The sequence below is a fragment of the Nelumbo nucifera genome, chromosome 2 (genome assembly GCF_055504915.1).
Source record: "Nelumbo nucifera cultivar China Antique chromosome 2, China Antique-T2T, whole genome shotgun sequence".
In the NCBI taxonomy this organism is placed as follows: domain Eukaryota; kingdom Viridiplantae; phylum Streptophyta; class Magnoliopsida; order Proteales; family Nelumbonaceae; genus Nelumbo; species Nelumbo nucifera.
The window spans coordinates 65224102-65251081 of NC_142650.1; the positions used below are offsets into that span (position 1 = coordinate 65224102).

The following is a 26980-nucleotide window of genomic DNA, read 5'->3' on the forward strand; positions in this document are numbered from 1 at the left end:
AACCCCAATATAACATTGTATACCTAGATGTAACTACAAAAACATGTCCACAATAAGCAAGTTAAAGCGAGTGTCCCTACAAATCATTTCCAAGCTAAGAAAATAATTAGAACCATCATTAAAATGATGAAATACATAATGCCATAACAACATGCACAGGCTGCAAGTGCAGCAGGATGCTCTCTCTTATAATCCACATTGTCATGAGCAATATTATGTTGTTCAATGATGCATACTTCAGGTTCTCCGGGGTATAATTATCTGCCCATATGAAATTGTATTCATGTGGCTGAAATGGAAGAAAATGAGTGCCATTATTATTCCTTTTTTGACAAGCACAATTTCTCACAAATAAGATTCTTTGTGTATTGGTTCTATACCTCACTAGTTGGACATTTATAAAATCATCATCCATAAATTTTCTTTTTTAATTTTTTTCCACAAATAACCTCATACGTTCTCATCTGCATACACACATGGGTCCCCTTCGAATGGTGGCCATAACTATACAATGAATCATTAATCATCATACCATAACTAATCAATTAATTCCTACTAAGCTAACATTAAAAAGATACAAGTTCATAAAATTCAGTACATTATATGTTACAATTAAAACATAAACACATCAAAATGTTCAAGAATCTAATAAAAAAACACAACTAGGTAGATTGCCTCCTATTGTTTCTTGGTCGGGTATGATTAAAATGTAAGTTGTAGTAATCAGCCATCTTGAACATGATTTCATCCCAGACTTGTTCCATTTATCTAGATGCCTATGAAACTGTGCAGAACACAAGCAAACACAATCCTAATTTGTTTGTGAATTGGGTATGGAGGCATCAACTTTAGTATCGGGAATCGTGCCTTCAAAACACCAAAATAATGCTCTATGACAATCCTCAATGAAAAATGCACATAATTAAAGTACTCATCGACATTCTTTGGACGGCCACCTCTTCCTTGAAAGTCTCTTAAATGGTACCTCTCCGATCGGTATGGAGATAGAAAACCAGACATATTTGTGTACCTCGAGTTAACAACATAATACTTTCTTACACAACATTGCAATCATATTTATTAGTGTATTGAAGATATAAACCTTATGGAATTATATGATAGTTTTGCTAACTTTTTGGTGGTAGAGGGAACATATTATTAGGGTTTTGGACTGTCTCAATGAAAACCCTTGAATCATGTGTAGCACCCTTCTATCTTGCTTCAACAAAAGTGAAAAACATGTCAAATGAATATGCACACATCACATTCTGTGCGGTGGTTAAGTTTCATCCTCTAAATGGTACTTTCTCACTAACTAGAACATAGGCATGGACATGTGTACCATCTATAGCACTAACACAATTACGCATGGAGAAAAAAAATTCAAATGAAGAATTTTTTTGATGGTATATTGAGTAAGAAAACACCCCACACATAGAATGAGTTATCTTAAACCATGGATAATATTTCGGATTATTGAAAATATGTTGTTGAGCAATTCTTAAGTCACCGGGTTGTGCAATTTCTTTGCCAAATTCACAAATGACCTTCAAAGCAGTGTTAAAGTGTTGTGAAATTGTTTCACTAGAATGTTGAAAGCGGTCTATAGTATCTTGGTTTGATTTATTTTGTCGTATGATCTGTAAAATAATTCCAATATATTCATTGGCTAATACATATCGACTATCTTTCATTAGCCCTCGTTGTCTCAATGTACTAAGCTAACAAACACTAGTGGTGTCATTCAAAACATATCCAAACATCTACTACCACCACCACTGTAGACAACATTCTTTAGATATTCTACTCCAGTCAGTATGTCATCATGGTAGGGTGTCCTAGAGAGAAACATCTCTTCTTCTCTCTCTAGTTCCTTCGCAATGAGGACATTTGCCATCATTTGTTGCTCTTCATCATTTATGGCAACAACCAATACTGTTTGCAACACTACCATCCTAGTTGGGTTGTCTACCATTTTAATCTGGCATATTAATCATGAATAAGTATAAGCTAATTAATGAGATAAAAAAGGTTGGACTCTGGAGTCATAGAACTTGTTTTAGGTTGATCCTAAGCCAACATTAATATCCATATGGTGACAATTAAACAAACAAAACATATGTTTCTTGGAAGCTAAACTTGAAAAACCATACATCTAATTGTTTTAGAAATAAAGAAAGAAAACACACACACACATAGCTATCAACCTATATGTGCAATCATCAACCTGTTTCAAGTTGATCCTAAGCCTACAATAATATCCACATGGTGACAATCAAACAAACATGACGTGTTTCTTGGCAGCTGAACTTGTAAAACCATCCATCTGATGGTTTTAGAAATAAAGAAAGAAAAAGAAACCACACACATAGCTATCAACCTATATGCTTCAAGAATATGGGTGAACCTGCAAGACCATCCATCTCATGGTTTTAGAAATAAAGAAAGAAAAAAAATCACACATAGTTATCAACCTATATATGCAGTCATCAACCTGTTTCAAGCAAGGATCAAAGTATTGTTATCGGGTATCATATCAGACAAGTCAGATACGGATACTTTTAATTTGGAAATGCATGGATACGAACAAAAGATATAAAAATGCTTAGATATACTAGGGAAATGCATACAAATCACATAAATACATTAATAATGCTAAATCAAAAGCTGAATTCTTTATGAATAAGGTATAAACACATGAAAATGCATACTTCAATAGGTTACATGAAGAGAAACATTACAATAAATAATACTGAAAAACATCATACAATAATTATCACTCTTTCAATTTTTATAATTATAATTTTTAATTTTTATTAATTGTAAAATAAAACATATAAATCATTTAAGGTAGATAAAATAAATTATTTCTAATTTTCAGTTTTTATTAATTTTTTGGGGAAATTAAATCTTAAATTATTCATTTCAGTTTTTATAATTATAACTTTATAATTTTGCATTAATTTTGTTGGGAAATTTTATTTATTTAGTATTTTTATTAATAACTCTATTTTTACAAATAATAACTATAATTTCATTTTTAACATATAATTATGTGTAAAATAAAATATATAAATCATCTAAGGTAGATGAAATATATTATTTTTATAATTTTTTGTTTTTATTATTTTTTTGAAAAATTTAAATATTACATTGTTTTTTCAGTTTTTATAATTATTTTTTAAATTTTTATTAAAGATGAAAAACAATACAAAAGTAGTCAATATGCTATTTTGTCAAACTAGGCATGGATACGCCTCCATAGGTCCGTATTGGTGAGTGTCAGACCGTATCCACCAATACAACACGATACAACCCAATACGGAGGCATATCGTGCCGATACGCACGACTCATAGGATACGTATCTAATCGTGGCGTATCCCGTATCCATGACCATGGATATGGATACGATACACCCCATATCGGGAGTATCGTATCGATACCTTAATCCTTGGTTTCAAGTATATGGATGAACCTGCAAAACCATCCATTTGATGGTTTTAGAAATAAAGAAGAAACACACACACACACACTCATGGTTATCACTCCATCCAATCATTATCAATCTGTTTCAAGTATATAGATCAACACACAATACCATCCATCTAATGGTTTTAGAAAGAAATAATGAAGAAACCACATGCAAACACATGTCTATCAATCCATCCAACCATCATCAATCTGTTTCAAGTATATAGATCAACCTGTAATACCATCCTATTGATGGTTTTAGAACGAAAAAAATCACACACACACATGTCTATCAATCCATCCAACCATCATCAATCTGTTTCAAATATAGTTTAACCTGCAATATCATCCATCCAATTGCATTCAACATATCACAATTAAATCCAGATAATAGTTTAACCATTAACAACTAACTAAAAGTTAAACAAGTCAAATGTGTTTTTAAGTTCATCAAATGGAATAAATCCATAGTGTAGTTCAATGGTTAAGGTCACAAATCACCCAATTCTTCCTAAGGTTTGGAGTAGGCATGTTCAGAAACCACTCTCTTGCATCTGGCTTCTCAAAAACTTCATATAGTTTCACATAATCATTATGGTCAAGCCTATCAATGGAGTTTAGACTTGCCAACACACGTCATGGATGCTTGACTCTCTGGCTTCCTACTCAAGCCATTTATTGCCTCCACCAGCCTATCAAACCTCTTATCAACTGATATAGTTTGCTCAACAATTTCCTCGGAGAATTCTAAAGGTCTCTTCCTATGTGAATTTTGCTTAGAGGTTGTAGATGAAACCTAGTCAATATCAACATTGCCTGAATGATCAATGCTTGTTAATGGTTGTTGGATCTCATCAATATGTGGGTCAGATGAGATATTTCCCTCATCTTAGGATGGAGACTCTATGCCATGTGCCAATGATGTTGAAAACCTTCCAGTAGGTGTAGTTCCCCCAAATATGATCTCTAGGTTGTTATATTCTGGACAACCCACATTGTGAAACTTTTTCGCCTTGGGGTTAGCCTAAAAGAAGATAAGGGGACACCAATCAATTTATTTGTAGATATGTATATTTACATGTACATGTAAAGTCCCAAATAGAAATCTAAAACAAAAATACAAAATTTAGAAAATACCTATAAATAGTTATCCCATGCCTCTGGCGAGGCTACAACCATCTGCTTATCTTCATGCCAACCAATTCTGATTTGTCCAAACTTCAATTTTTTAATTTCTTAAACCTATTCTTTAGATCCTATATCTTGTTACTAAATGATTTGGCATTGAACTTTAGCACAATTTGTGTGCAAAAACTTTTCTTGACCTCTTTCTAAGCAGATGGTTTCAAACAACCTGCCACCCCCCCACTCTGGACTTGTTGTACAAGTAAATCTATGAAAACATTTTCTTGCATAGGTGTCTAGTTTGCATTTATAGTGGGTGCATCATCAAATGATGTAGTATTGGCTACACTAGTCACCATGTAGTCATCATCAAATAAACTGGTTACTAATATATAGTGTTTAAACTTCTAAGCACTTCCAAGAAATCCTTGAAACACGCATGTTATTCACATTCAACCACATTGACAATCAACTAATCCAAATACGAGGTTATGCTAGTGGTATGAGTCACCTGTAGTAACTATTCCTCTCAAAAGTATGCAAGTGGGTATAATATATGAAACTTCCAAGCAATAAGAAGGGAATTTTGATAGTCTCAGCAAATTGCTAGTACAGCCCACATTCAACCAATCTGTATTCTATTTACACTTGCATGATGTTCATTGAGTAGCAAATGATACAATCCATACACTTGAAACAAACAAAAAAAAAGAAAGACATACAAGAAAATACACACACATGCTACTAGTGTAGAATTGAACTTGCAATACCATCCATTTGATGGTTAAGAAACACATAAATCATGAGAACACATAAATCTGGTTGAACTAATAAAAAGGATTGTTGGAACTGCTAAATCATCCGAATCATGTTAACACCATTCAGGTGATGGTTTAAGAAAAAAAAAATGCATGAAAGCATCTGAAAAAAAATTCTCTCTCTCTCTCTCTTTCCTTCTCTCTCTCTGACTCTTTTCCTCTCTCTATCTCTTCCCATCTCTATCATTCTCTTTCTGTATTTGTATATTTCTCTCTCTGTCCCCCTCTCTCTCTTCCCCTCTCTATCCCTCCCTCTCTCTATCCCTCCCTCTCTCTCTCTCTCTCTCTCTCTCTCTCTCTCTCTCTCTTTCTCTATCTATCTCACTATCTTTCTCTCTATTCCCCACCCCCTCTCCCTCCATCCTTCTTTCCGGACTAATAATACAAGCTCACAAATTGTCAAGGTTGTTAAATCATGAGAACTAATGAATATAAACATGTTAACTGATAAAACATAAGCATAGTGCATTAGAACTTGCCAAACCATCAGAACTAATGTATAAGCACCCAAAATGGTAATTATAAACTCACAAATCAGCAGAAAGATGAGGTAGGATTAGGATGTGTTTCTTGGTAGATTATCAATCTTCATGGCTGAGAACCACTTGGTGTGTTGGCACTATGTTTTTAAAATGAAATGCTTCAATGTTGTTATCATTCATTTTAAAGTTGTGCTATATGTTGGGTTAAAACTAGGGGTGGGGATGGGTTGGTTCGGTTCGGTTCCATGGAAAAACTAGGAACCTACCCTGTAGGGGCCGGTTCTAGGTCTTTGGAACTAGAACCTACCCTGTGATAGTTGGTTCCAAGGTCGGTTCTAGCCTTCGTGGTTTCAAGGTCGATTCTAGGGTCTACCCATGGAACCTGTTCTTTCTTTACTCCCCCTCTTCAAGAAACAAAAAACATGTTCTTTAAAAACTTGATTTTCAATAAATATAATATATAGTTTAAAACCTATGTTATCTTTATTGATTAAATTGAGTAATTTAATATGTAGATTATCATTATATGGTTCAAAACTTATAGTTTAAATATAAATTTTGTAAATATTACTTTATACATTACTTATTGTACATATTCAAATATTAAAATGAAAACAAAATGATCAAATAATTTAAGTAACTCAATGGTCAAGTGAGACCATGGCCTTTGTAATTACCATGAGTGCTAGGGTTCAAATGTTTACATCCCCAAAAGTTATTTTAAGGAATGTTCGGTTCCAAGGCAGGTTCAACCAAGGGCGGTTCCACCAAGGCCAACCAAGGTCAGCTTCGAGTAGGGTAAATCCGTAGACCCTGGTACCAACTTGAGTGGGGGTCTGTTTCAAAAATTTGGAACATGTTGGAATGTTCAATTTATTTCTTATGTTTGTATTCTGCTGAGTTAGGGTCCGTTTGGACTAGTTAAAGTAGCTTTTTCTTTGTTTTATGTATTGTAACTTAAGTAGGGGAATAGGGGTCCTTTCCCTTTTAATTATGGCCGCCCTATATATATTAATATAAGCTGGCACCGCAAGCCAGTTAAGTTGACTCCAAAATTACTCTCTTCTCTTCTCCCTTCTCTCCTCTCTTTCCCTTCTCTTCTTCTTTTCTTCTCCTCTATTATGTTGTCAATATGGTATCAGAGCGGTTCTGCTAGGCCTGAGAGCATATTGAATAAGTTCTCTCTCCCTCAACTTGCTACGAATGGTACATATTTACTTTAATATCTTTTTTTTTTCTTTTATCTTGGTCGTGTATCAAGGAAAAATAAATGAATCTAGATTGTTGAATGCCTTCTGAGAAGTTGTTAGGTTCAAACCTCCTTTTTTTAGGGATCATATGATCCCATACTTGAAAATACAGATCTGTAGGTCATGGATGACCTGATTTTTTAACCCTTGTGGTGTGGCCGCACTGGTTTATGACCCCTCCTAGCAGTCGATGTGTTTGGATGGTTTGAGGTTGGTGGAGTGTGACTATTAGGACAATTCAGCACTGAGATCAACATAAAATCTTGCCTTTTTTGGACAATCTAAACTGGTTTGTAGTCAGATTGTGTCCAAATTGTAGTGTGTGCATGTAGACTTCATCATTGGTGTGTTTCTAGGACTATTTTTGGTGATAGGATGGATCATAAGGTGTGTGTAGGATCTGAAAAGTGTTTGAATCATGCCCTCTAAGAATTCCACAACTTCTGGAATTTCAAGAGGTCAAAATGGAATGAATGAGTGGGGGGATGGATATGAGTTTCCCCATGCCTATAATTCCTTTTGATGGACTGAACTATCTTGAATGGTCTAGGGGAATTAAACTTTATATTACTACTAGAGGGAAAGCTGAGTATATTAATGGTAAAGTAAAGGAACCAAAGACTGGTAGTGTTGAACATGGCAGATGGGACTAAGAAAATAGCATGGTGATGTCATGGCTCCTAATTTCCATTCTGCCACAAGTAAGGAAGACTTTTATGTGTGTTGAAACAACTTGTGAAATATGTGAACAAGAAAAACCTACTTATTCATAACAGAGACATTACGCAAAGATATATCAATTACAAGTTGAATTCTCCACTTGCAAGCAAGGGGAGAGGAGTCTCTTGGTGTACTACCCAGATCTGACATCAATTTGGAAGGAACTGGATCATTGTCAAAATGTGAATTGGAAGTGTGATGAAGATGCAAAGGCCTACAAATCACTTGTTTCCCAACAACGAGTATTTGCTTTCCTTTTGGGGATGAATCGTACATATGAATCCATGAGGGTACAAATCTTAGGAAGTAAGAACTTACCTTCAATTCAAGTTTATGCCTTAGTTCAGTCTGAAGAGAGCAGAAGTGTGATGAATTGTACAGAAGGGGAACTGGTTGCACTAGCTGTCCGAGTGGGCACAAGTTCAAATGTCGGAGGTTCTTTTAAAAAGGGTGATTCACAGAAGAGAGTGGATGACAAAGATAAAGTTTGGTGCACTCATTGTCAAAAGTCCAGGCACACTAGAGACACATGTTGGGATCTTCATGGCAAGCCTAAATGGGCTCAGGAATTGAGTAAAAAATCTGATCCGATTAAGAAGCTAACCCAGCAAGAGTTAGAAGAAATATAACTCAGCAAATGTAGCATCTCAAGAGACTAGTCCCATGGTACCCCAGGAGTGACACTCTGGTTCTGACCCCAAGGAAGATATCAACTCCTTTCATAACCACTTGGAATTATATAGTAGGACACTTTGCCAAATGGATTCTGGCCCTACTTCTTCTACCTCCTTTGCATCTACATCAAGTAGCACTACCACTGTTTTCCATGTGTCATGTCATACATCTGATTCCCCTTGGATAATAGACTCGGGAACCTCAAACCACATGACTGGTAAGTCAAACTTATTTCATGCATATAACCTCCTCTTTGGGAAAGATAAGGTGAGATTGGCTGATGGGTCTTTTTCCACCATAGTCGGTCAAGGAACCATCTCCCTTCCTCTTGGTCTTACCCTCTCTAATGTGTTGCATGTTCCTAAATTACCTATCAATTTACTTTCCATTAGCAGTATTACTCATTCCTTGAATTGTTCATATTTACTTTCCATTAGCAGTATTACTCATTGGTGTGTGTTTCAAGATTTGACCTCGGGGAAGACGATTGGTAGAGGAAGCATGGTGGATGGTCTCTACGTGTTGGAGAATAAAGCCAGTCTTGTGGCTACAGAATCCTTAAGTTCATCTAGTGAGAGTCATGCCTATTTGTGGCATAATCGTCTTGGTCACCTTCCATTTCAGTCTTTAAAACTTATGTTTCTTGAGTTATTTTAGTCTTTGTCAGTTAGTGAATTGTAGTGTCATACATGTCAATTGAGCAAACATCGTATAAATTCTTTTCCTTTAAGAAATAAAAGATCTGAATTTCCTATTCATATTGTCTATTATGATGTTTGGGGCCCTGTTACTCTACCTATTGAGTCTGGATATAACTATTTCATTACTTTAATTGATGACTACTCTAGATATACTTGGGTTTATCCTATAAGATCTAGAGATGAAGTGCCAAAGATTGTGAAAGACTTTCAACGAATGATTTTCACTCAATTCCAAACTGAAATTCACATTTTCTAGTCGGACAATGCAAAAGAATACTTCCATAGTGATCTTACGGAGTTCTTTGCTTCATGTGGATCTCTTCATCGAAGCTCTTGTACCAGAACACCTCAACAAAACAGTGTTGTTGATAGAAAAAATTGTCATCTTTTTTAAGTAGCTTGTGGTTTATTACTTCATATGAATGTTCCAAAACACTTTTGGATGGATGCTTTTATGTGTGCTGCATATATCATCAATCATATGCCATCTCTATTACTAGAGTATAAGGCCCCACATCAACTTATGTTTCCTACAGATCCACTGTCCCCCATTCCAATGCGTGTCTTTGGGTGTTGTTGCTTCGTTCATGACTTGTCTCCTACTTGTAGTAAACTCGACCCTCGTGCCACTCCTTATGTTTTTCTTGGTTATCCGTTATCTCAAAAGGGTTACCATTGCTATCACCCTTCTCCACACAAGTACTATGTCTTCGTGGATATGTATCCTTCTTTGAGAGTCAACCTTTTTTCTTGGTTTCTCCTCAAGGGGAAAGTAGGGTTGAGGAGAAACACACATAGGTTAAACTACCTCCTCTTCCTGATCCTTCTCCATTTCGTGTCTTTCTTCGCCGCCATAAGATGAATTTGATTAGAATCTTCTTTTCACTAGCAGCTAATCTTAACTGGGAACTTCACCAGTTGGATATTAAAAATGCATTCTTGAATGGTGACTTAGAGGAGGAGATTTACATGAATCAACCTCCAGGTTTCCGTGCCAAAGGTAGTGAGCAGAAGGTGTGCAGGTTAAAAAATCATTATATGGGTTGAAGCAATTACCTTGGGCTTGGTTTAGTATAGGTTTCATTTAGTTGTACAATAGATGGGATTCAAACAATGTCAGTCAAATCATACTCTGTTTGTGAAGAAAGGTGAAGGAAAAATTGCAACTTTAATTGTATATGTTGATGACATAGTAGTCACCGGAGATTGGAAGACTGAAATACAGAAGCTGAAGAAATTCTTAGTCACTCAATTTGAGGTGAGAGATCTAGTCTCCTTATGTTATTTCCCTGGGATTGAAGTTGCACACTCTAACAAGGTCATCCTTATTTCCCAAAGGAAATATGTACTAGATCTATTAGAGGACACAGGTAAATTAGGAGTGAAACCAATTGATTCACCCATTGAACCCAACCATCAGCTAAGAGACAATTAGGGGGAGTGTTAGAAAAATGTGAAGAAGTTCCAAAGACTTGTAGGGAGACTCTTATATTTGTCTATGACCTAACCTGATATTGCCTATGCAGTGGGTGTCCTTAGCCAATTCATGTATAACTCTAAGACAACTCACTTTGAAACTGTAGAAAGAATCCTTAGATACCTCAAGAAGTTCCCAGGAGCTGGTTTGCTATTCCAGAAACATGGGCATTTGAAAGTGGAGGTGTATACAGATGTTGATTGGGCAAGGGCAATTGATGATAGAAAATCTAACAGTGGGTATTGTACCTTTGTGGGGGGAAACCTAGTCACCAGGAGAAGTAAGAACAAAAGTGTGGTGGCTAGATCTAGTGTTGAAGCAGAATACAAAGTTGTCTCATGGAGTTGTTGAAATTATGTGGATAAAAAACTTGTTAGGAGAGCTAGGTTTTGCAGTTAACAAACCTATGTCACTCTAGTGTGACAATAAAGCTACTATCAATATTGCTGCTAACCCAATCCTCCATGATAGAACAAAACATATTGAAGCAGACAAGCATTTTATTAGAGAAAAACTTGTGAGCAGAGAAGTGTGCACTCCATATATATGTCAGTTCAGAGGAACAACTTGTAGACATCTTCACCAAGGGCCTTCATCATGTGCGGCATAATAATTTGTGTGACAAATTGGGCATGATTGACATCCATGTCCCAACTTGAGGGGGAGTGTTGGAATGTTTAATTTATTTCTTATGTTTGTATTCTGCTGAGTTAGGGTCTGTTTGTACTAGTTAAAGTAGATTTTTCTTTGTTTTATGTATTGTAACTTAAGTAGGGGCATAAGGGTCCTTTCCCTTTTAATTATGGTCGCGCTATATATATTAATATAAGTTGGCGCCACCAGCCAGTTAAGTTAACTCCAAAATCACTCTCTTCTTTTCTCCCTTCTCTCCTCTCTTTCCCTTCTCTTCTTCTTCCTTTCTTCTCCTATATTCTGCTATTAATAGAACCAAACCCTACCATATAATAGATTGGATAGGGTCGATTCAATGCTGGTTCGAGGTCGATTCCATTCGGTTCCAGGTAGAACCTACCCATTTGCTCACCCCCATTTAAAACAAATGTTTTGATAGTCCACAATGATATTTCTACACTTGGTTCTTCTGTTGAAGCGAATATGAAATTAATATATGACATTGACCCACACCTTGATATAGCGGGAATGGTAAGCACAAATCTGCAACATCCTGTCCGATAGTGCCATCCTTTTTTTCTCTACATTCTTTCTAAGACATCCAATGTTTCCAGCTGTTTTCTAGTACTTTAGTACTACTTAACATGATATTGATATCTAACATTTTATTTATATGTTTATCTATTACATCTATAAGGGGATGGGAAGATTTGTATGGCCTCCATATTATTGAATGTCATTCTTTATGTTTAACCAATGTAAATATGGACCCATGCCAGTGTTTATTGTAAAATTTGTGTGGTTTGATTCTCTTCATTTCTCTTTTCTTTACTGGTTCTTTTTTCCATTTCTTCATGTAATTTCCATTGACAAAAGGAAGACTGAAAGGGTTTACTGTAATTTCCATCAACTTGTCTCTCCCCTCTCTCTAACTCTTTCTCTCTCTCCCTCTTCCCCCCATACCATCACAATATGTAAGCATATCCACAAATCATTAAAGACAATGGATCATGTGAACTAATGAGTTGAAATTGTTGAAATGATAAACCATTACCCATGGAACATCTAGACCCAATAGACATATAAACTAATGAGGCCGAAACCAATCTATACCCTTGATAAACCATTAACAATTCAGTTGATGATTATATAAAAAAAAAGATTTACATGATAGTTAGAAGTAATTCAACTATTAACCAAAACCATTCAGAGGATTAGTGAAAAGAAAATTCATGCAATTAAACACTACCATCTTCTTGCTTTCATTAAAAAAATAAACAATAATAATGGTTTGTTTTGTCTCCAATGTTACAGACATATTCCAAAACAAAACCCAATATCTATTGTTCATCAGGAACTGACTTCCAATCAAATGTATCAAGAGATTGTTTGCATTATAGACACTAAACAAGAGTAATGGATCCATACATTTCCAAACAAAAGTACATACGAAGATTTTCCCAACCGATTGATCAGTAGGAATTAATGTCTACCCAAAAGAAATAGTAGAAGTTGAAATTATACATTACAAAGCACAAATTAAACCGTAAGAAAATGGAATGAATCTCGTAATTGAAACCCTAGAAAATGAAATGAACATTCACAAGTAAAATGGAGGACGAATCACAAGTAAACCCTAACAAAGCATATGGTGAAATAGAACAAATCCTATCACTGAAACTGTATAAAATGAAACAAACATTCATAGGTAAAATGGAGGATGAATCACAAGTAAACCCTAAAAAACCAGATGGTGTAATGTGAGTTGTACCTCCAAGCACAGACTTGGAATTGATTGCTATTGTGATGCCGCCAACCGTCAATAGATGTATTTGCACCTATGGAAATGAAAAAAAAAATAGTAAAACGTGGAAGAGTGAAGAAGAGAAACGAGGTGGAGGAAGACAAAGCAGGAGGCAGATGAGGTGGTGGAAGAAGAGGAAAGAGGATATGGGGGAGGAGACAACGGAAGAAGAAAGAGTAGGTGGAAGAAGAAGAAGAAGAAAAACGTGACCTATGCCGGCCAATGGTTTCCCACGTGGCACGAATAAGCTTTGTTTTCCATCTTGTTATTTAGCTTAGCTAGAAGGGATTTTTTTATTTTTTATTTTTTTTGGTAAGACAGGAGTTCTTGACTATAAGAAAACAAAAGTAAAATAAAAAATTCAACATGTAATCTCAAGATTAAAGATACAACTTAGAATCATGTAAAATTAGCCTTGTACAAATAAGATAAATCCTTCACAACTAGAACTGAGATGTAGTCTTATTAGTTTAATTAGGACACATGATCTCTTCATTGTTCTTTAAACATTTCCCATAGTTCGAACTATCTGAATTTCTCTTAGCTTCAAATATCTCTTAATTGTTCCCATACACCATTGACTATGCTGAACACAATTTTGACAAAATAAAAACAAAAGTATCAGAATAGTATATTGAAACAAGGAAATTATGCTTTATATCAATGCTTAGAAATACTTGTGGCAGCTGAGTTGTTGTCGAATATTGAAGCTACTGAACAAGAAATCCTTTTATGTTGATTATAAGTTTTCTTAGATATAAATATTTGACATCTTAAATATGAAGTTGATTTAAAGTTATTTCTATGTTGGAAATGATTTTACTTCAATGTTCCAAGTATAACTATTAATAGGAAGGTTGGCAGATTTGGAGTTGGTGGCTCTTGACATATTTTTTGTCAATATTCCCAGCCTGACTCCATTAGGTTTGGGGTAGGGGGTTGACAGATTTGTAAATTATTATTTTTACTAATTTCTGCTTTTTTACATTAAGTTGATTTTAATAGGATTAGTGAAGTGTTACTGGAATTGTTTTAGGAGTTAGAATCCTTATTTAAGGTCCCCTATGGGTTGTAATCTTCATACATATTTAATGTTTTTAATAAAGATGACTGTTATTGGAATAATTTCCTCAAATCCCTATCCCTAGAAGTCACTTGTGTTTACTTCCCTAGAACTGGAAATGCTACTTAGCAATGACTTTTCATTGTTTCCTTTGACCAAGAATTCAAGACCACATGAGAGAAAAACACAATCCACAAAGTGAACATCCCTGCTCTTACCAAAAGAATCAAGATTTGAATAATCACCAAGTTAAATCATTGGGGACAATGTGTTCATTTTGAGTCTGTGATGTGCAAATAGATGTATACTTACAAGGGTAATGAGTTATGTTTGTATTTATGTATGATAATATCACTATACATCTTAAATCCCTAGAAAGGGTGTACATGTTGATTTTTGAGGAAACTCTTCCTCTTTAATACATTCTTAATTTGTCTTTCAAAGAACATTGTTAAGAAACTTGAGTGCAGCCTAGGAAACCTAGGGGATTCAGGAGTTGCAGGAGCATTGAGAGATAGTAACAGCAATATTTGCCTTAGCTTTTCAATCCCAATTGAGCAAAACAATTCTATAAAGGCAGAGCTTCAAGCTCTTATCCAAGGCCTATAGCTGGTCTCCATGCAAGGATGGATGGATAGAATAGTAAAGAGAGATTGTCGAATAGTGACATCATGGATGAGACGTGAAGAAAAATTCCTTGGGCTTATAGGCCTTTGTTCAGACAGGTGCAAGCAGTGGCAATATTTTGAATAGCTTACTCAAGTGGATGCTTCGTACTGTTAATATCATGGCTGATGCCTTAGCAAAAGCAGGGGCAACATGGGAGAGTATTGAATGGAGATCGAATACCTGGGTTGGGATTGTGTGTGTAAAGTTTTCTCTCTTTAACTGAATGATGAAGTCAATGATAGACTTGTTCCTCTTGATTACCACCCAATATTTTGAGTAATAGGGAGTTTTTTTCTCTTAATTGAATGCAATGTGTTTTGTTGTTGATAAAAAAAAACTGGTGTTTCTTTTGAGGTCTCTTCAAGTTTCATCCAAAACGGAAGTATGACAGACTGAAATTTTTATCAACGGCTTGTTTTGCATCATTCTCACTCTTGAATTTGTGATTTAACCCAAGAAATACAGCCATGCACAATCTGATTTTTTTAGGATTCAAGGTAACCTCAAATTTCTACAACAAATTTACAAATTTGGACTGCAAATTTTTCCAAATATAGACATCATTTACACATACAATCATGTTTAGTTCAAAAGCTACCTACCTGAGAATGAATGGTAATTTGACATTGAATGGTTTATCCTCATTCAGTGATCTACTTGATGTGCCTACAGAACATCAATAGTTTTTGTAATTAGTATTCTTCATCAACAAGTTTCTCTTTACTCTAATTTACTCTCAAAGTACAATTAAGGTAAAAGATATGAATTTCCAAGGATATACCTACATCATTATCCCTCTACCCATAAAATCTTGACAAGCCAAGCAAGGACCTCTTATATCCTTGTTTTTTCTATCCAGGACTGCGATATCTGTCCCTATATATCTTCTCCAAAGAAAGGCGTGTGCTTGTGTGTGTATGTGGAGTGAGAGAGAGAGAGAGAGAGAGGGAGAGAGCAGGTTGAAAAAGCAGCAATAATACTACCTTTAATCGCCTTTGAACCTCAGTGTCAGTCATGCCCTCAAAACATAGTGGATCTTTGTTTCCATTTGAAGCAGAAGGATCATCTTGAACAATAATTTAGTTAAGGATGTTAAAGGCAAAATAGGTGAAGGAGAAACCTAAATTCAATTCAAGCATACCACCAAGAGCTATATTTGGTGCACATGCAGGGGAAAATGGTTAGAGGTTGAACACAAAATGCAACACCATAAACATGGAAGGAAAGGCCTTTCCTAAACCATCAATCCTCATACAGTAAAATGAAATGTAATGGATGCATGGTTCAACCACCAAATCAAATCAACACTTAGAGGACATCTTCTATGTGGGACCATCAAGTGGTAGGTCACACCAGCAGCATGAAAAGCTGCAAGTTTTGCTAAGACGATGTTAGTGGTTCACCTTGAAGTTAGATCCATCCAGATCTTTTTTATTCCATACATAATAATGAGTAGAGAGCCCAAACCTAGATCTTCCATATCATCTTCATAGAAAATGTTAGGAATCCGTTGTAAAAGTCCATCAAACTCCCTGTCAAAAACAAAATTGACCAAGGTTTTGTCATGACAGAAATGACACAAGTCCACATCCAAGTAAATCCAGAACTTGTAAAGTACTATTACCACCAAACATAGAACTAAAATAAATAATTCTCCAACGATGCATTTTTTTTAGCAACAATCCAGAAGTGATGTGTTGCAACAGAATATCTGTCCTTGGTAACGGAGAAAAAGGATTTTGTGTAGCCAAAACGCCATATGATTGGGATAAAGGCCTTGTTAAGTGGAGTTGATTAGTGATCCAAATAAGCAAATTCTTAACAGGGTAGACTTTATTTGGGATATCTGTAGCCTTACTTGAAAAGTCCACCTCTAATATTGCAGGCAACTTTTCTTGCAATACAAAGAACCGGAGAAGTACGGATAGGCCCATTGCAGAATTCTGATTTCTACTGCAGATCTATAACATTTCAAAAGGTCAATTACCCTCACTCTATGCATCAATACCCGCCCGTGAATTGGCATCAATTCTGAGTGGCACCTACCCCAACTGTATTTTGTACCTATAAATTCTTACCCTGGGTTGAACTGTCATGAGAATAATGATATGGAGAACTTGTTAGTGCTCAGAGTGAATATAAAAAAAATAAAAAAACAAAAAAACTACCCACTTCATATTCCAAGCCATCCCATTCATTTCTCCTTGCCATTTTAGCTATATGTTTTGCTTTTGAAAGTGGACAATCTTACAATCCCCTCACCACAAGTCCTCCCAAAAAACTTCCTCTTCAAATGCATTTATTTTAATCAATAGCAAAAGAGAGTTAATAAAACAACAAGCTGAAACATGGTAGGGAATTATTTTGGTCCCACTCGTTATCATGGAAGTAGGAAATCATTTGAGATGCCGTTACATTATCTCCATTCTCCAATACATGTTGTAGCTAAATTTTAGCGTGAAAAATGCAAAAACAAAAAGTTGTTATCATCTTCTCCACCTACTTTTCTCGTGACCATGAATATAGGCATCATAAGAAAAGGTTTCAAAAAGCAGATTCCTTTTCACATCAATCCTAAAAAGTACGAACATATCTACAATCATGAAAAAATTCTATTATTAATATAGAATTAAAGGAAAAGAATCCTAGCAATGAAATTCCCATTTAAATCAAGCCAATTGGAGCCTAACCCAAGATTTTTTGGTTTGTATAACAGATATAGCTTACACTTTTATTGATAGTAGCTAATTTATTTATACATTAATAATAATATTAATTAAGTGCAACTTGGGTGACTTGAATCGGGTTGAAGATCAACCTAGTTAGGTCCAACCCTAAGAAGTAAACCTTAGATTCAAATCCAGACCAATCAAAGTCAAAACTGGTTTTTATGACATGAACTTAACCCAAATAAATTTGAACAAAAGTAGGATCAAGCGAGTCTGCCCCACAATACCTCACAGTACATCTCCGTCGTGTATTGAGAATATTTCCCGATAATAATACCAACCTCAATAATATCATCATCGGGAGATATTCCCAATACACAGCAAGAATGTGCTATGAAACATTGTTGGGTGTCTTCTTATGGGGCGGAGATGTAAACTCAGATAGCTAAGTTCAGTTGGGCCGAAGTGGGTTGGTTTAGTTAGAAAGTACTTATGAATATAATTTTGCATGACCAGCATCTGTTGGATTTTATACTCAAGTTTCAAAATGTATTGGAATAGTTTACAAATTTTATTAAAATATGTACAAATATACGCATATTTTATACACATGCTGACATGCACATGTAGATAAATTTTAGCGTGAGGTGAAACACTAGTCTTAGTCTTAGGAAAAAACAAAATGTCAGGAATAATTTTTTGGGTAATAAACTAATAATGCAACAATGACGCTATTTTCCCACCTACTTTTCTCGTGATCGATCGTTAATATAGCCAAATTCCAACCTACTTTTCTTGAAGACTTCATTAGAAAATTGAATTATTGATATATATTGAAACTAGCGGGGTCCTGGGCAATGCACACGCTCTGTTAAGTAAAATTAAAGGAGAAGAGCCTATGACATTCCCAAATAAATAAAATCAATTAGAGCCCAACCCAAGATTTTATACAACTCCAATACAACTTGCATTTTACTAAATGAACGTGGGTAATTTATATATTAATATATTAATATATTTTTGCATAATCATCATCCGTTGGGCTTTATAGTTCAATTTAAGAGTAAAATGGATTGAAAAATCATAAATTATAAATATTTGTTCAGTGGACTTGTAGTATTTGAGGCCTCAATCCAAGCCCAACCCGCCATCATTAATTTAGGCCCAGTCCAAACCCCAAGAACTCATGCCCAATTCATGTAAAAACTCGGTTTGGATCAGATTGGCTCGAGGTTAGTCCAGCCAAAGTTGTAGCCCTAATTAATGATAATGTATTAATATTATTTATATCAAACATTCAAATTCTAATAATTTGCTGTTAACTACCAACGAATTTTCCTTGAATAAGTAACTTTTAGTATTTAACAATTTTCTGTAAATTAACTGAAGTTTACTATTAATAATTAACTTTGAATACTCTACTGTTAAGTTTCTATTAATTTACTTTTAATATTTATCATTAATATATTGGTAATTTTATTCATTAAAATTTTCTAGTAAATATAGTTGATATGTACTGTATTTATTAAATTTATTGTTAATTACTGTTAATTAACTTTTGCATATTAGTAAATTTTCTATTGTTAATTTATAATAATTGAAAATTAGTAAATCCATAGTAAACTGAAAATTAATATTAATTAACTTTCATCAGTAAATTTGTTGTTAATTAAAAAATGTGTCAACCCTTGATATCATAACTAAATAATAAAAATTAGAAAGATTAAAATGAAAAAATTATGATAATAAAAAATTAATATTATATGTTCATCACATCTAACAAAAAAATACAACATACTTAAAAATTTGTAGAAAGGCACATATCTAATATTTTATATTAATCATATTAAAGAAAAATAAGTATGAATAAAAAATTTAAATCTAACCCAAAATGAAATTATTTTCTTGTTTGGTGGCAGATCAACAATTCTACCTTTTAAGTCAAATGTATTTACCTTTAATGTCATAATTAAATAAGAAAATTTAAGAATTATAAAAATACAAAACACACATAAATTTTATACAAAACCATTGGACACATCTATAACATTTTATATTAATCATATTAAATATGATAAAAACAAACTATCGTTATTGATGACCGAATTAAAATACAAAATTTAAAACTGGCCCAAAATGTAATTGTTTTTCTGTTTGGTGTTGGGTTAATAGTTCAACCCTTTGGATCAAATGTGTCAACCCTTGATGCTATAATTATATAATAAAAATTTAAAATGATAAAAATGAAAAGAATTACAAAAGAATGCAAATTTTTGTACAACATTTGGACACATCTACAATATATTTTTTTTAAGATAAATAAAGAATATATTGAAAGAAGATAAAGGATATAAAGCATCATGCTACATAACACAAAATACCACTAAGATACCAAGACCAATAACTTGGAACCAACAAAAACAACTCACTAAACACCCCAAAACTAGTACCAAAAAACTCTCTGATCTGTCCAATATCTGATTTTGCCCTCACAAAATCGGCCCTCACACCATTCTCACAATACTTGCAGCCGTGCATTGAGAACATCTCTATACTTGTATATTTTCATTTATGAGAAGATGTTCCCAATGTACAGAAAGGTTGCAAGGATGGTGTGAGGACCAAATTTGTAGCATCCAATATAATTCCAACTCCTCTTCTACTTCCATCTCATCTACCAATGCATGTTATTATCTTATTCCACCAACTTCTCTTCTAAATCATGGCGGTGTGTTTGGCATCAGTGTCATTTTTTTTGAGAAAACAGTGCCACATCAGTGCCATGCCAGAAAAAGTGGTGCTTCAAAAAATGACATCTTATTTGGCATCATTTTTTCTAGAAAAAGCCATTGCTCTAGACCACATCAGTGCTCGCAAAGGGCGGCTTTGGTTTTGGTGCGATGCTAATCGTTGATCACCGTGGATGAGATCAACGGTCACGATTCGATCAGGTGTGATCGAGAGGCACGATTCAAAGTTAACAGTCATTAACTGTTAACTACTTTTTAAACGGTCACAATGTTTGAAATTGTGACTGTTCAAAGTGCCTTCTCTGAACCAACACCTACCTTTTCTTCATACCTCTTCATAAAATATTTAAGGAGCATGAATCAGACTCTAAAACATACAATTTCGAAATTCACTCTCTCTCTCTCTCTCTCAGTCTGGTCTGCTACAATCCCACAGAAGGTTTCTTTGGAGACTCTTCAACTTTGCTGGTGGCAGATTCTCGCCCAAAGGTCTGTTGTATCTTAGGAACGAATTTTCCTGTAACTCAATAGCAAACTCAATGAAACTGAGTGGGGGCAAATAGCGTTCTAAAGACAGTATCTTCAGACGTGCCTCACAAGACACACAACAAAGTAAGATCGACAAGCTCACACTGTTGAAAAATGGACAAGACACACAAGATGTTACATCATATTTTTCGGTAAAAGAGATCGTTACATCATAATTGATCAAGCATAAAACAGATTGAAATTGAAGGAAACCCACTTCTAATTAAATTGATCATCAAATTATGCCGAAAGCAGGATTCACGATGGTAAAACCTCCATCAACCACAAGATTGTGTCCACTAACGTACAGGGAATCATCACTCCCTAGATACAGAACAGCTTCAGCAACATCTTCCGGCCAAAGCATCCGTCCCTTAAGGTTGGAGTAAATACCTGGTGATCCATTTTCGTCCAGATTGAAGAACTTCTTTGTCAATGGCGTCACAACCAGGTACGGTGAAACACAATTAACTCGAACGCCGAACTTCCCCAGCTCTACCGCCGCGTTCTTCGTGAGCCCCACCACGGCATGCTTTGAACACGTATAGGCATGTGATGCAACGCCTCCGACGAGAGAACAAACACTGGCTGTGCTGATTATGCTGCCGCGCCGGGCCGGGATCATTACACGGGCTGCATGTTTGGTGCCCAAGAAGGGGCCTGTTATATTCACGGCGAGGACCTGCTCGAACTCGCCCTTGTCATTGTCCAGGATGTTAGGGTTGGGCGTTCCAACGATGCCGGCGTTGTTGAACATGATATCCAGCTTACCGTACTTGGCTACAGTGGTATCAACGGCTTTCCGAATGTGTGATTCATTTGTGACGTCGCAGTGGACAAAGGACGCTGCTTTGGAGCCGATGTCGTTGCAGACCGAGTGCCCCAGATCATCTTGGACGTCGGCAATAACTACTTTGGCGCCGTGGCGGCAGAATAGTCTGACCGTGGACTCCCCTATGCCGCTGGCTCCACCAGTAATCAGAGCTACCTTACCTTCCAATCTAGAGGAAAGTCGAAAACAATTTTGTTATTAATATATACTGATCGACCGAGAATTGAAGAATATGAAGAAATTATAAAAGCTGTGCTGAACTAAGCTTGGTATAAATGAGCAATTGAGTATAATATAATATACCTCTTAACAACAGCAGAAAGTACTGAACTGCTTCCCATCATCCACTGCCCGCCTGGACTGTTTTCTATCCATGCATTTACTTTCTTATATAGATGATCCATTCGGTATTAGAACCAATAAGCCAACCAATTCATTTTCATAAAAAAAGAAAAAAGCCAACCAATAAGCCAATAATTGAGGAATTGCATCCTGGCCGTCCGTAATTAAATGGTGGCAGGCTCAAGTATAAATAAGTGGCGTCACTCTTTTGGTAAGCTATTTTGGCATTTATTGCTCTAAGCTTTCTAGTTCCTTGGTGAGCATGTCTAAGCTATTTCTACTCAAGTCTCATCCGACTCCTTTGCTACGCTTTTACTAACTTGACTGTTGGAGTCTTCGCCCCTAAGATAACACTTGGGGCCACTAACGAATTTTCTCCCCTACAGGTCAGATCTACAAGTCCTCAGCCCTATCAGCCCTTAATCACGACAAACCCTGACTAATGGAAGCAAAATTACATTGCTGCCCTCAACCCATTCCAGGCAGCAACAATTGGCACCGTCTATGGGAAATGATTGCTAAAGACTTCCCTCACTCACTTACTCTAAGAACCAACTACTAAGCTTCCAACATAATGGTTGATAACCAAGACAACAATCAAAATACTCATAACCTTGTCACCATGGACCAATTTCGGATGGTCCTCGACCGGCTCGACAACATAACACAAAGATTGGACGAGGTAGGGTGATCGACAAGAGTCCTCCCACAGGGGGGTCGCCCTACTGGGAACCTAGGGCACCACAACGGACGCTCTTCCCAAGCTCCACTAGTTCAACACCCAGTCAGACCCAACCGGACCGACCCCTTAGGGTCCAACAACAGTAGCCGACGTGGTAGTTATCCGTCAAGGACCTCCTGCCTCCCAACTGACGGGGAAGAGACTCTACAAGATCCCACGATGACCACCAGGACCATGAAAGACACTACTGCATGGACAGCCCCCGAGACGACAGTGGGCACTCTGTCCACTACAGTCCTCCTCCAAGGGCTAGGGGCTGACATCGTGCCTCTCCCTCTCAAGTATCAAACCTCCAAGAACTCCTCATTGACCGACGGGACAAAAAGATTCAAGACGTGCCGCATTAGAGTACTTAGGGAATTGGGCCAACCCGTTCTGCGTTCGAGAGAACCAAGACGAGGCCCAAGCCCCCGTTGATCGTAGAATTGTTGACCTTGAGGCGCAGATCGGCGCCATGCAAGACGAAATTTGACAGGTTAAGGAGGGCTGAGGTCATGCCTCTACAAGCTAGAATCCCTCGTCCAATAAGATGGACACCTTCACCGACGCCATCACCTCAGAGCCCCTCCTGCCCCACTTCAAAGCCCCCACCTTGGAAATGTACAACGGAACCACTAATCCAGATAACCACCTGGAAATCATCCGAGCGCTCATGCTCCTTTATGGATATTTCGATGCCTTAACATGCTGAACTTTCCAAGTGACCTTCAAGGGGGCAGCCCGTCAATGGTTCTCCGTCTCCCATCTCTCTCCATCAGCTCGTGAGAGCAGTTCACAAGTCTTTTCCCCGCCCATTTCATCAACAGTCGATGGTGCTAGAAGAGTGTTATCTCACTCATGTCCGTCCAGTAGAAACATAGTGAGAGTCTGCCATCATACATCGATCGCTTCAAGAAAGAAGAGCTGGAGGTCTGAGAAAAGAAGTGGAAGAATGGAGAATTCTTCCTGTCGAGGAGGCCTCGGTCCTCAAGTGCTCCATTGCCAAGACACCGCCCATGGTCTCCATGTAAGCAGCTATCAACGGCCTCCTGTCGGGGTCGGTCCTCAAGTGCTCCATTGCCAAGACACCGCCCAAAACCAATGCAGAATTCTTAAAGAAAGCTCAAAAGTACATCGCCGCTGAGGAGGCCTCGGTCAACGGGAGCCAAGAGGGAGAGGCCAACCACAACTGTGGGAGCTCAGAAAAGAAGAGGAAGAATGGAGACGGTCGTGGCAACAACAAAAACAACAACAAAGATGGCAACAAGAACCCGCCAGCCTTGACATACAACAAGTATACGCTACTCAACTCCACCTGAACGCAAATCCTCATGCAAGTAATGAAAGAGGAGTACATGAAGTGGCTGGAGAAGATGAAGAGGAACCCCAAGAAGGGTAACCCGAAAAAATACTACAAGTACCACCGTAGCACCGGCCATGACACCGAGGACTGCTATGACCTCAAGAATGAGATTGAGTCCCTCATCCGTCGTGGTCATCTGAAGGAATACATGGGACGTAATGCCAACACCTCATCCTCATAGCAGCAACAACTACAGCAATTGGCTGGAGTCATTGACGTCATCGCCAGGGGCTCGGCCTCAGGTGGTGCCTCAAACCTCAACCCATAAGGCCTACACCAGGCATCTCAACATCTAGGGATCGGCTCCCAAAAAGCCAAAGCAAAATGAGGCCCTCACCTTCACAGACAAGGACCTAAAGGGGGTATCGGTCCCCCATGACTATGCATTGGTGGTGTCGATGACCATCGCCAATTATCTAGAGTGAAGAGGATACTTGTCGACAATGGCTCATCAGTAGACATCCTCTTCTACGACGCTTTCAAGAAGATGAAACTGGCACTAAAGTGCCTTCAGCCAGCCGACGTGCTACTTGTCGGCTTACCCGGGAGTGTTGTTAGACCGGAGGGAAAAATCACCCTACCCCTCACAGTAGGGACAGAGTCTCGGCAAGTGACGAGGATGACTAAATTCCTAGTTGTGAGGATCGGCTCCCCCATACAATGCTACATCATGAGGCCGACTCTCCATGCACTTAAGGTAGCCATCTCCTCCTACCACCTCGCCATTTAGTTCCCACCGAGCACGGCATCGAAGTCATTCGTGGGAACCAGCAAGCCACCCAACAATGTTATGTGGCTGCGCTGAAGGGCAAGAACAAAGAAGCTTTGCTGTTGAAGGGCTCAACCTCAAGGATGAGCTAGCGAGTCGAGGACCTCGTCTCGGTTCCCCTAGATAAGGACGAGCTCGAGAAGACAATGCACGTTGAGTCCAACCTTCCTCCTGACACCCTTTTCGAACTGGTAAGTTTCCTCAAGACTAATGACGATGTCTTTGCTTGGTCTACCGCTGACATGCCCAGAATTAACCCTTCGTTCATTACATACTGGTTGAGCGTGGACTCGAGCTCTAGGCCAGTTCGACAAAAAAAGAGGAACTTTGCACCGGGACGTTGGAAAGCCATCGGAGAGGAAGCTGACAAGCTACATGACGCCAGATCCATTTGAGAGGTACACTACCCTACCTGGTTGTCTAATGTGGTTATGGTAAAGAAGGCTAATGGGAAATGGTAAATCTGTATTAACTTCATAGACCTCAACCAAACCTGCCTCAAAGACAACTTTCCTTTACCGAGGATTGACCACCTTGTTGATGCCACCACAGGGTGTGAGCTACTCATCTTCATGGATGCCTTCTCTGGATACAACTAGATAAAGATGCACCCCGAGGATAAGAAGACCTCTTTCATCACCAAGCATGGCACCTACTACTAAAAAGTTATGACTTTTGGCCTTAAGAATGCCTGAGCCACCTACCAAGGACTTGTAAACAAGGTTTTCAACCTCCAGATGAGGAGAAACATCGAAGCCTACATAGATGACATGGTAGTGAAAAGCTTGAAGGCTGGCTAACATACCTCGGACCTTGCCGAGACCTTTTCCACTTTGCGAAAGTACAACATGAAGCCTAATCCCAACAAGTGTGCTTTCGGTGTCACCTCAAGCAAATTACTAGGCTTCGTTGTCACACAACGGGGCATTGAGGGCAACCTAGAGAAGATTCAGGCCATATTGGACATGACACCACCTCGGTCGATCAAAGAAACTCAGAGACTCTCCGACCGAATGGTTACCCTCAGGCAATTCTGAAGGAAGGGGAAATCCATCATATGGATGGCCGAACCATGTAGGGTGGCTGGGCGAAATTTCAAAAATTTCTTTTCTCCCTTCTGGGAATCGTATTCCCAATTTTAGAAAAACTGCATATTTCAAGGATCATTCTTGATCTAAAGCGGACCAGATCTGAAACCACAAGAAAGAGAGAGCAATACCTGATACGGAATCCGCACATGTAGCTCCCAAAGTAGGTGTTTACGCCCAAAGAGGGTACCAAAACCCACTTCCACTGAAAATGAAGCAGCTTGAGATGAAGCAGGTTTAGCAATGCAGTCCTTCAGCAACAATTGCAAAAATCAGAACTGACCTCTATCAGTTCAAGAATGGATGTCAAATTTGGGTTAGGGCGACAAGAGCAAAAGGAGAGAGGGAGAACTAAGAGTAATGAGTAAACTTGGAGCATTTCTCCCTCATCTATTTATATAGATCTTAAAGAGCTGATCTCCTAATCTAATTAGGAGTTTCCTAATCCAAATCTTTATTTGGATCTAAACTCTTTAAGTGGATAAGACTTATCCTCCTATCCTTATCTGCTGATCCAAAACCATATCCATATCCAAATTCGCCTAAGATAATTAATCCAGTTAATCTTTGGGCTTTAGGCCCATTAAGTAGGTGGCTCACGTCCCTTTATTAATTGCTGGCTAACTTGGCTCTCTCTGTATGGTGTGGGACCCTAACATTGACTTCACAAAAGCCATATGGGTTCAGCCTAACTTCTATGACAAAGCCTGGCCGAATTCACTACTAAACACAATGAACCCCTGAGTCCATCAGTATGGGCCCTTAATGGGCCCAACATTTACACTAAATTGTCCTTGAGTCTGGCCATCTTATGAAGGCCCAATGACAATGGTCTTAACTGAGATTAGCCCATCAGGTATAAAAGCCCTAAATGGCCTTACACTTAACCTCTCAGCCCTTAATGATCAAACAATGCCTGACAAGAGAGGACTCTCCCCCGGCTACAAGGTACAGTGTCACACTCTCTGCTCGGATGGATCCCGGGAATTAAAAATTTTGCAAAGGGGTCGGGCTTTTTGGGGAGCTCGA

General features: G+C 37.6%; 1 protein-coding gene and 1 long non-coding RNA gene across 2 annotated transcripts; both read right to left on the minus strand.

The window, feature by feature from the left end:
- Positions 1-15: 15 nt before the first annotated feature.
- On the minus strand, positions 16-15476 carry LOC104601346 (uncharacterized). Its single transcript, XR_735855.3, has 2 exons — positions 13125-15476; positions 16-289 (listed from the first exon to the last, which is right to left on the minus strand). It is a non-coding gene; the product is annotated as an uncharacterized LOC104601346 (long non-coding RNA).
- A 5445-nt stretch (positions 15477-20921) lies between these two features.
- Positions 20922-22126, minus strand: LOC104601347 (borneol dehydrogenase, mitochondrial-like). The gene is made up of 2 exons (XM_010264630.2): positions 21972-22126; positions 20922-21837 (listed from the first exon to the last, which is right to left on the minus strand). Exons 1-2 carry the CDS (start codon positions 22070-22072, stop codon positions 21072-21074), a joined length of 867 nt encoding a protein of 288 aa, XP_010262932.2. The 5' UTR covers positions 22073-22126; the 3' UTR covers positions 20922-21071.
- Positions 22127-26980: the final 4854 nt, after the last annotated feature.

What these genes read in the sequence shown, in the direction of transcription:
- LOC104601347 (XM_010264630.2), bottom strand. Translation starts at nt 22,072, where the DNA reads ATGGATCATCTATATAAGAAAGTAAATGCATGGATAGAAAACAGTCCA. An exon ending in CTTTCTGCTGTTGTTAAGAG is followed by an intron (nt 21,838 to 21,971) that starts GTATATTATATT and finishes ACTTTCCTCTAG; the next exon opens with ATTGGAAGGTAAGGTAGCTC.